The sequence below is a fragment of the Lathyrus oleraceus genome, chromosome 5, assembly GCF_024323335.1.
Source record: "Lathyrus oleraceus cultivar Zhongwan6 chromosome 5, CAAS_Psat_ZW6_1.0, whole genome shotgun sequence".
NCBI lineage: Eukaryota > Viridiplantae > Streptophyta > Magnoliopsida > Fabales > Fabaceae > Lathyrus > Lathyrus oleraceus.
Genome location: NC_066583.1, coordinates 67,082,841 through 67,094,573, shown reverse-complemented (window position 1 = coordinate 67,094,573; position 11,733 = coordinate 67,082,841). Strand labels below are relative to the sequence as shown.

Here is an 11,733-nt window from a genome sequence, read left to right as displayed (position 1 = left end):
AGTAAAAGAAGAGTGTTTGTAATGAAGAAGTAAAGAAGTGTATTTCTGGAAGGAAAAAATAGTAAAGATAAATTTGTATTGCTTTGAAGTAACTAACAATGGTGTAAACAAACGTACATTCTGTGATTTACGATTCTTCTTCACACGATTACTTGGTAAATTCACAGGTTTTTGTACATACTTTGACACACACTTTTTCTAACACTAAGACCATATATTTATACTGGATCGAGATAACCGTTTCTGATGGTTCTTCAATCACGTTGAGACACATGGCGCCTTGCATGTATGCAACTATCCATTATGCTCCACGTGTACTCTCAATGGTTTCCGATAAGGGCAAAGTTCCCTCCTTTATTTGAATTCTGAATCTTTGATCGAAAACCGTTTTCATCCATTTTTAAGAGATCTTTCTGGAGTCTCAACTGTATGTTGATCCTTATTACCCTTGTCTAGTCGAATCACGCCCCAACTGGTCGAATATCACCTCCTGGTCGAAAAACAGCTATACATATGATTTCCTTTTTTGGTAATTCTTAATGGGCGTCGAAAATATGAGCTAACACAACCTTTAATGATTTTAGTTTTCCTTGCATGTCTAACATCATCTGACCAACATCTCTAAAATTAAATTTCTTACAAACTTCAAGATGATGTTTTAGAGAATTTGTCCCATATTGTTTTTCTCTGCATGCATATGATGTACCACATGGATTGCATTTTGCTCTTTGCCTTCCCTCATTATCCAACCCTTCTATCATAGTAAAAAACTTCCACACTTGAGATTTCTGCTTTCTCTTAGTGGTCTTTATTTTACTATGTTCATCTAACACATTACTATTAGGTTCCACCGACTCACAGTCTTGTTACACAGTTAGGTCCAAATCTACATCACCACTCTCATCAATTGAAGCTAAAAAATACATATAAAAACTAAGTCCTAAAACACAATAAACACAAAATTAAATATTATAAAACCACTTATTAAAGCTAATATATTATTTTAAAATGTAAGCATAGAACGAGTCATTAAATGTATCATGCATCATAGACATTATAATACAAGCACTAAAGTTGTTTATCATATAATGTATAAATTATGAGTAAAGTTGTTTTTGCCATCTTTATTTTGATTTAATTGAGAGATCAAGTAATATAATTATGATTATTATTTCTTAAATAAGTTTATGCATAATTATACAGCATAGATTTAGTACCATTTTAAATAAAATTAAAGTTTAATATCAATTAGTTATAAGGAATTGATTTCATTTAATAGTAATACTATCGATATAAATTACATTATGTTATGTATTATGTATAATAATCCAGTATTATTCTCCCCTGTTACGCAATGATCATTTATAAATTAAAATATTATTTATTTATTATATAGTACTACATATTAATGATTAAAAAAATTTAAGAGATAATAATCATTATATATATATATATATATATATATATATATATATATATATATATATATATATATATATATATATATATATATATATATTTGACTCTAAAATAAAGTTTTAGAATCAATTTTGTAATATACTATTAAAGCTGAAATTGTCTATTACTGTATGCAATTTGCGGAATAGGTAATGTATGTAATAAAGAAAAATAGATTTTAATAGACAATGTATGTAATAGGTAATAAATTACCGTAATAGATAATGTATGAAAGAAGAACCTGGAGTGGAGGCTGAAAGAGATTCATCGTTAGTGTTAATACCTTAGGATTGGCATTAATTTTGTAAAACAAATAATGTAATCATCTCTGTTGTTTTAATATGTTGGGTTGAAGAAGTTCAACATCTGGACCAACATGTCATGTACGATGTCACGACATCATGTCTGTGACATCGCACATGTGTAGAAAACTGAATTAACTAATTCAGTATATATTCTGGGATTAGTAAGGATATTTGGTGAATATCCTAACTCCCATGTGGAGGTCTTAAAGACTCAATCAGAATATATATAGGCTCAAAATAAGGAGATATATATGGAGAGATTTTAGGATTGAAGACCTTGTTTGTAGCAGAAATTTTCTGTTGTATTTGTAACAGCAAAGGAGAAGTTTGCTGCGATTTCTGAAGACCCAAATCCAGTTGGGTGATTAGGTTATAAATAGCATATTGTAACCTAGTTTTTGTAAGCCTCATAGAATGAAAATTTAGGGGTGTGTGTGTGCGGTAAACCTCCCAACCTGTGGGAAGGTTACCATGTGTTTCTCAGTGTTCAAAGCTAAGAGTATTTGTAACTCAAAGCCTATAGGCAAGAGTGATTATGTTCTTGAATGAAGCTGTGAAGCAAGTTCAAGTTGGTTTAACATTACATTGTATTTGTAGTGATAGGAATGGAAACTGGAGGTTTCTATCTAGGAGTTCCTAGGTATAGATTGCATTGGGTAGGGATTAAGTGAAGAGTTGTAAACGGGGGAGTTTAACTCTGAATTAATACTGCTGATAGTGGATCTTCTTCCTAGCTTGGTAGCCCCCAGACGTAGGTCATGTTGGACTGAACTGGGTTAACAATTTCCTGTGTTTGTTTTCCTTCTGCATATGTTATAATCCTGTATGTCATAACTAAGCTTGTATTTCAGTCTGCCTACCAAAATAATAACAGACCTGATACATAGCCTTCTGGTTGAATGTCAATCAGAATGTCTTGACATTCATCATTGACAGCATATACTGAATAATAGGCAGGTTGGTTTTTATGCTTCAGTTCAGTATATATTTAAGTCTGGTTTTCAAGTGGAAAACAGACCTGGCCAAAGGATCATTGTGAAACTGTCAAACTGGATGTCTAGACAGTTGTTCATATAGGCTGATACTGAATTAGAGACAGGTTGGTCTTTTACAGTACAACAAATTTAGCACAGTCTGTTTTTCAGGAACATAACAGAATCAGCATGATGTATATGTTCTGACTGTCAAACTGAATGTTGTGACATTCATTCCTGACAGCATGTGCTAAAGTGTAGGATGATTAGTTTTTCTGGTTCAGTATTTTTCTCGGGCTATTCTTTAGGAATCCACCAGCTGAGCTAAAATCCAGGAAACCGACGACTACCCTACAATTAATGAACCTAACAAATAGCCTATTTGTTAGCAATCTAATAAGTGGTAATTAGATTAATGTATTCAACCTTTATCTCAGGAAATACAAGTAAAAGGCAAGCACACTGGAATAATGTAACAGATGATCAATTAAGACATCGTGCTGATAATTGTGTAGGAAAACAACAGAAGTGAGAGCTATGATTGATATCGGCTGAGTTTGTATACCAGATGCACAGGACTAGGGGTTCCTTCCCTCTAGGGTGACATAGAAGGAGATGTCGTGACATCTGTGAAAGAGTGCATCAGTACAGGGTTTTTAATGTGTTAACTGTCTTGCTATATTAGTTACAATGTTGGATCAGATGTCACGACTTGGAGTAGAACATCTGAATTCTGACTACGCCAGAATTTCAATTAGCAAGACGACGATAATGTGAAAAGGATTTTTGCAGCACTACTGATATTGTGAGAGAAATTTAGGTCTTTTACTCATTTGTAGTTTTTTTTAATGAATATTATTATTGGGCCATATGCCTTTTTTTCAAAATGGGTCATGGATATTTTTTAGGTAATTTTTTTCAATTTTTTTAACGGGCTAGCGGGCCAACCCTGCCCTATTATGTATTCCGCCCGCGGGTATTTTTATTTTGGCGGGGCGGGCGAAACGGGTAGACGGCCTCAAAATCTCAACCCAACCCGCCATTTTTTGGCGGGTGCGCGGGCTGGCCCAGCGGGGCCCGACCCGTTTTGCCACCCATACAGAAGATACATTTTTGGACGTACTCCAATATATACATCCTAAGCCAATTTTGAGTCACGTCTTAGGAGTGAGTTTTTTGGATCCAGAGATGCATCTTCGTAAATTGTTTGTAAATGCATCTCCAGAGCATATTGAAACAGAAACATAAAACCAGAAAGCTGTATTTTTATAAAATAAAATTATCATTAATAACATAAAATCAGTATTACGTAAGTGATGTTAACATAAAATCAACCATTACATTTTCAGTATCCAGGTGTACGTTTCAACATCTTCACAATATCTTCGATCGATCTTGAAATCGTCGCTTCCATCTCGATCCGAACTTTTGTTTCGAAACGGACAAATGTATTCTACACAACCCTTACATTTGCATCTGTCTTGAGCTCGTAGTTGTTGAACTTAATCTTGTCTTCGTTGTTATGTACTCAGACTTCACATTTTTTCGATTATCTCTATAAGGTAGGAGATTTTGCACTTCGTATTGCAGATCTATAAAGGAGGCGTATTCATTGATCTTATGTTTTCGTGTGGGTGTCATGTTGGAAAATGAGACATTTGTGACATACCAGATGATGTTCATTTACGATATTTTATTTTTGTATGAGACATGATACAAGAGCCCATACTTGTAGAAGTTGTAGACAAATATGGACTTCAAAATTTCTATCTTGTATCAGTGCAGGTTTCAGAGATACATCTCTAGTACCACCATATTGTTTTATTTAGAAAATTCATCTCCAGAACCTCTCATGAACCAGACAGAAAACAAAACTTATGTGTTTTGCTTGAATAATGGACAAATTTTTTGGCAACCATCAAAATGTATTAAAATTATTGTCTTTAAATTTGTGTTCTAAAACTGTTAATAGAGATTGTTGTCTTTAAATTTGAGTTCCAAAATTGTGATGCTCCAACCAAATGATGTTTGTATCTCATTATGCTGGTTTTTGGATCATTTGTTTTACAAAGTCCTAATTTCTACACAAATCGCTTGTACTATTTCGCAACCAATTCTTTAATGTAGCATGGGCAGACTCAACTCGGTTTGTTGTTGTATTTCCAAGGTGTCTAAAGCGAGCGGTCGATGCACATACAATCTTCTCCTTCACCTGGTCCAAAATTGTGCTTTCAACATATTTCAACAAATCTGGATATTTCTCGCACACCTTCCTGAAATATATAACAACATCGGCATATAACTCTTTTGTAGAAGAATTTACTATAACATTCCATACATCCATTATTTTTTTCAATATCATACTCATCTTCACCATTTTCCATCTTCATCCTTTATCTGTTTCGTCCCTATTATGCTTCTCACCTTCTTTGTCATTTGATAACTACAAAGTAATGCATAAGAAATAGAAAATACCTTTGCAACTGAATTCATCAAAGCGATATCGCAGTCGCTAACAATTACTTTCGGCATCTCTTCTTGATCATCCAACATTGCCTGACACACCTCTAAAGCCCGAGTAATATGCTCTTGTTTTTCGCTATCTAGAAATGCAAACCTGATTGAATAGGTCTTCTTAGTAGAGGTAACACCAACCATCTCCAATAGTGGAAGTATGTACTTGTTGGTCTTATACATTGAATCAATGATGAGTATATTGGGAAACATGTTGAACAACTTGATGGAATGAGGATGAGTCCACAATATATATCTAACTGTTACTCCATTCTCGCACGTTTGGTACCTTGAAACATAATTGTTATCATCCAAAAATTCCAATAGTTTTTTTTGCATTTCACTTCTATCCCCTTAAGTGCTTTGTTATATTGATACCGAATATTGTACACTTGTCTGATATTTGAGATATTTTTGGGTCTTTTACGTTTCAAAGTTACAAGTATGTTTTTCGATTCAACAAATTCAATATCATATGTAAAACACATTCCTTCTCTTCCGATATGAGGCGACACACAATTGGATGACTGACTAACTTTTCACACAAGTCATGGTTATGTAAACCACAATAATATTAAATCTCCATTTCTTATTTGCCAACATATAACCACGCAACTTAAAGGAACACTCACATTTTCTTGAACCAATTTCGGAGATGAGGTTTATATTTCTCACTTCTTTCGCATGTCATTATCACAAACGCACCTCTTTTATCCAAACCATTATCAGATCTTCCGATTACCACACCAAATCTCAGTTTGGAGGTCTCCGTACGAATTCATGGAAGCATGTGATCATGAAATTCAAACTCTTGTTCATTTTTTAATTGGTTGCCAACTTCTACCTCCTTTGCAACAACATCTTTGGCATCCGAAGACACAATACGTTTGAGGAAAATATCGGGATGCATCATATTTAATGAAAACAATTACAATAAAAGACTAAAAAACTGCAAAAATTGTAAATATAGTTGGAAAAATGAGAACAGGCAGGCTCCGGAGATGCATCTCCGTATGAATTCATACAGAATCCGGAGATGCATCTCCGTATGAATTCATACAGGATTCAGAGATGCATCTCCGCATACAACACACATTTCTCAAACTAAAAATAAATTTAATGTGATCAATGAGGTTTGAAATAAATTATCTCTATCTGAAATTCCAGCTTCTTTTGCTCCTTTTGATGTGATGAAACACAAGAATAAAAATTTGAAGTGAAAATGTTGATTGAGAATAGAAGGGTTTTTTTAGAAAGAGTTTGGACTGAAAAAGAAGTATGAGTTTGTGATCATGCAGGTGAGTGTTATAGCAATTTATTCCGAAAATGCATCTCTGAAAATACGTGACATGCAAAGGTGAGAGATATTTTAAAATCCCGCCCCAAACCTCCGAAGATATATCTCCAAAATATTCACTGGACTGCTCAAAGATCAATATATTTGTTGAAAATACCCGGACATATATCTAAGGAATAAAATTTTATTTTACTCTAGAGTGACACTCATTTGATACATTATAAAATAATACATGATACATACAAAGTTGTATCTCTGAAATCTAAAAATATTGAATTTCTCATAAAGTCTTTTTCCACCGGATAAAAAATCTCCAATTTTAATAATGTCTCTCATAATATTATTTTTCATGAATACGAGGATTGAAAAAAAAAACTAATGCTAACATATGTCCCAAAGGTATAAGTTAATAACTTATTTATAGAAATATTCTCTTAAAATACGTGCATTAAATTTTTTTAAAATTTAAAACATTATTTTATTTCACACAAATTTTTTAATTATAGTATCCTTAATTTCTGTCTTAAGGACACAAGTTAGAAAAAAAAAAAAAAAAGAATCATCTAAATTATGCAGTTTTGTCTCATTTAGTAAAACTGAATTGTTGGAAAACAAACCGGACTAATCTAACTCTTATTCTTTGTTATTTGAAAACTTAGTAAAAATAAAAATTTCATTTTTTTCTTTGTACTACTAAATATTAAAACTTTCATTTTTTTCTTCTCATGTTCCTTGTACCACTAAATATTTTGATGTTGTTAGTATTAATAATGTTAGAGGATATATCTTCTATTTTATCACATGCTAAATATAAATATTTTGGAATATTTATTTATGGCTATAGTCAATTTATTTGATTATATTTTTTTACACTCTAAACTAAAGATATAACTATGGTTAAAAACTTTGTGGTTGAGATAAAATGGGCCCGGTCCATTGGACATGTCTATTTTGCCCGCATTTTAGTGCGGCGGCCAAAGATTTAGTCTCTCACCCTCTAATGTGTCTGTCCCGTCCTATCTCATGCGAGCATGCGCATTTATATAAATTTTTATATTTTTAGGCTTAAAAAATGCAGTGTCCATGGGTTTTTCCCGTCCCGCCCTCACTTTCTTGCAGGACGGATCTAAATTTTAGACTCACATCCTCAACTATGACCGTCTCATCTCACCCCATTTTTTTGCAGGCTTTTGCGGGACGGACCTAAAGAGGACGGAAATATCCGTTTGTCACCCCTACTTAGAACCACTTTTAAACCGGCCTTAAGGTTTCGCACTGTTTCAAATAGCCTCTTGGTACATCTGGCTTACTCAAATAAAAAAAATTCTTAAATTGAAAATTATCTTGAATCTCTAAAAATAATAAAAATATTAAAAAGAATTAAAATGGACTCTAATTAACATTGTATCTTATCTCAATTACAACCATTATCTTTTTTGGAAAAAAATTGTTAACATATAAAATTAACACAAGTTTTAAAAAATAAAACAAAAAAATGCCATCTCGTCAGCTATCAATATATTCAGCGAATTTGGATAGCATGCTACTCTTGTAAAAAAATTCACTTCTAAAGTTCACGAACAGGTTCTAGTTTGTAAAGTTGAAATCGATTTTCTTATTAAAAAAAACTATGTGATATTGAATGGAGTTAAACAAAACAAAGAATGGGCAAGACATTATATCAAAAAGCAAAAAAAGTATGAGCATCAAATAAAGTAAAAAGAAAATAGAAAATATATTGCAATTAGTAAATACTAAATACTCTGGTAGATACATGTCGAGCAAAGTTGTATCCTGTTCAACTCATTATCATTAAAATGACAGTCGTTCCACAACAAAAGACATTTGGCATCTTAATAACCATGTAACAAATCAAGTTAAATAAGGACCTTGAGGACTCTACATAACATGATATAATGTCCTGCATAAAAAAATTGGTCATTACAAGTTAATATACATACATATTAATTGATTTAGTAAGATCAAGCCCAGCAACTACTGAAACGGAAAAACTAAACAAACCTAAAGATGACCAAGCTTCTTCACAGCGTTTATGCTTTCCCTTGAAACAGCTCCGTCAGGCCATCTTTTTCATGATCCCCACTTGAAAAATATTTCTGCACCCCTACTATGGATTGTCAACTAAATATATTTAAACAAATGTTGCTTAGGCAATGATCCATATTTAGTTACCTAAGAAGAAGGGGCTCTGTAATGGCTTGTAGAAACAATGAACTGTGGTTCTGATTTGCAAATGCAGTACTACCGAACTCAATCAGCTCAATAGCACTAGACTTTTGAAAGCACCTGAATTGTGTTTCATATGATGAAAACTCTGTACAAAATCACATAATTTTAATTAAATATATTATAATGAATCCACAAATGTCATTATTTTTGTTTGCAGAAATCTGAAATGCCTTCCAGATAGGAAGCTTTACATATTCAGTATGAAACAGACAGTATTTTCTGGCTTCAGGTCAGTGTGACTGTGGATTAGGCATAGTTTATGCTCTGAAGATAAAGAAGCACGATAAACAAGTAAGGAGACACAATAGATACACTGCATCCGGGGACAACTAAACAAACTAAAGGAAAACATTTGGTTGATTTATAACCAATAGATATAAGAATAAAACACGAGGAATAAATAGAAGAACAAGAATAATCCAGAAACATGCTATACTCTACAGATTCCAAAAGCTGTTAGTCCAGGCTTCTCAAATAGCTGATAACACCATTAAAATACGTTGAAAGGATTTTTGCTACTTACAATGCATATGTGATTCATGTAATCAACTCTTCTTTGGATCTGCACACAGGTACATGTAATAATTGTGATGGGGTAAATATTAGCCATCCCTTAATATATTTAAAACCACAAACAAATTTTAGCAGGCATTATATTATTGTATAACATCTGTACCATAAGTTTCACACATTATTAGGTTGAAGCACATCAACCTCCAGCACTATGGTATTCCTTTAGGCTTCTAATTACCTTGTTAGTGATATACTATCTGGTTTGGCAGTCCCAACATTCCCAAACTCAATCAAAGCTGCCTATAGCACTGGCTAAATGCTGAATGACACAAGCACAGTCACAATTTACGGTGAACTTGTATCAGAATCTTCTTCGACAAGTTCCATCAAGTCACTGGTTCTAGTGTGGTGTAAAGCCAGCTCTTCTAGAATCTGAAAGACCTCTTGTGAAAATGGCTTTGAGTCGTCGGCTGATACAAATTCTTGAACCACATTGTTAACCTCAATCGAACTACTCCCCGGGGTTTTCTTTATCCTCTTGTTTCTTATGAGTTTCCTAATATTTGATACATCTTCCCACATGCCAAGTTCTGCATATATGTTTGCGAGCAAAACATAGTTCCCAGATTCCTCTGGCTCAAGCTCCATGAGCTGTTGCATTGCAATGATAGCAATCTCAAGATTGCGATGAATCCTACATGAGCTTAACAAAGAGTTCCATATCCTTGAATCCGGCTTTATTGGCATCTTCAATATTGTCTCAAGAGCCTGACCAAGGCGTCCCGAGCGTCCAAGAAGATCAACCAGGCACCCATAGTGCTCAATTTCTGGTTCTATTCGATAATCCGCCCTCATAACATCAAAGTATTTCAACCCCTTGTCCCACAAGCCTGCATGAGAGCAAGCCAACAAAACACTAAGAAAAGTTATCTCATTAGGAGTTACTCTCGCCTTCTGCATTTCTTCAAAGAGTTGAATTGCCGCATAACCTTTTCCATGATTAGCTAACCCTCCAATCATGGTACTCCAAGAAATCACATCCTTCTCAACCAACTGATCAAACAAACTCCAAGCTTCATCAATGCAACCACACTTTGCATACATTTCAACCAATGCATTACATATTTCACTCTTCTGCAAGAACCCATTTTTGTCAGCATACATATGAATCCATTTCCCAACCTCAAGAGCCCCAAGTTGTGCACAAGCCGGCAAAACAGCTATAATACTAATCTCATCAGGGTCAATACCCACCATTTGCATCTCCCGAAAAACACCCAACGCCTCAGCATAACAACCTGTTCTAGCATACCCAGTTACCATAGTTGTCCAAGACACAATTGTCCTAACAGGCATTTCATCAAACAGTTCCCTTGCACTCTTCATCTGCCCCAATCTCACATACCCAAATATCAAACTATTCCAAGAAATCACATCTCTGTGACCCATTTCCTCAAACACCTTACACGCGTTAATCAAATCCCCACATTTCGTATACATATCAATCAATGCATTTCCCGTTATATTACCCGAATCAACCCCAAATTTAAAAACCAGCCCATGAACTTGCATACCAAGACTGCAACACAGAATCCCCGCACACGATTTGATCACAAACGGAAACGTGAATTTGTCTGGAAAAACTGTTTTACTTGAATGTGTTAGCATTTTAATGAAGAAATTGACTGCTAAAGAATGGTGGCGATTGTGCGAGTAAGTTCTGATGATGGCATTGTAGGAGAAGATATTTGGGTGAATGAGTTGTTGAAAGAGTGAAGTAGCGTAACCAACGTGGCCAATGTTGTCACATGAATCTACCATTTTTGTGACTAAAAAGTTGCTTTGTGAAAGTGAAAGCTTAACGATGTGAGCGTGAATCTTCTTGAGTTCAGTTATTTTGAAGCAGTTTTTCAATGAGATGATGTAACGGTTTTCGAGTTCTCTTATGAAAATCGTTGCCATTGATGTTATATTTATGAATGAGCGTTTGCTATATTGTCATAGTAATTCAAAAATATTTTACTTGTCTTATTGTTATTTTGTCCTTTGTAGGAGCTTTCAATAGGTCAGATTTTCTACCATGTGATTGGTAGAATTTCCTTGCTCACGATTGGATGGCTTGTAACTAATCATATATATTTAATCTTTTCGCTCATTGAATAAAAATACATCATTTTGCAAAAATTATCCTCATTCGTTAATCTTTTCACTTTTGCTCTATTTCTCTCTTCAACTCTTGCATCAACAACAAGCATTCCTCCATTGCTAGTTATGATCTAGAGCGAGGATATTACTGGTACTCTCCCTGATATTTAAAGGTTGGTATCAATTGGTATCAATTTGGTGTTTCATGACTTCTCCGTCGAGTCCTTTGAATGATTTGGAGCAATGCCTTGAAGAGTGTCTCACACAGTTGTAGCTT

The 11,733-nt window shown here is 34.1% G+C and overlaps 1 protein-coding gene across 9 annotated transcripts; it reads right to left on the bottom strand.

The window, feature by feature from the left end:
* Positions 1-8,282: 8,282 nt before the first annotated feature.
* On the bottom strand, positions 8,283-11,318 carry LOC127085096 (pentatricopeptide repeat-containing protein At2g20540). Of its 9 annotated transcripts, none has more exons than XM_051025679.1 (4): positions 9,322-11,318; positions 8,742-8,883; positions 8,571-8,673; positions 8,283-8,469 (listed from the first exon to the last, which is right to left on the bottom strand). In XM_051025679.1, the coding sequence occupies exon 1, from the start codon at positions 11,271-11,273 to the stop codon at positions 9,657-9,659; it is 1,617 nt and encodes a 538-aa protein (XP_050881636.1). In that variant the 5' UTR covers positions 11,274-11,318; the 3' UTR covers positions 8,283-8,469; positions 8,571-8,673; positions 8,742-8,883; positions 9,322-9,656. The 9 variants fall into 9 exon arrangements, with proteins under 9 accessions (XP_050881636.1, XP_050881638.1, XP_050881639.1 ...); XM_051025681.1 differs by having other exon boundaries at positions 8,571-8,883; positions 9,322-9,360; positions 9,475-11,318; XM_051025682.1 differs by having other exon boundaries at positions 8,571-8,883; positions 9,322-9,360; positions 9,550-11,318.
* Between the last annotated feature and the right edge of the window lie 415 nt (positions 11,319-11,733).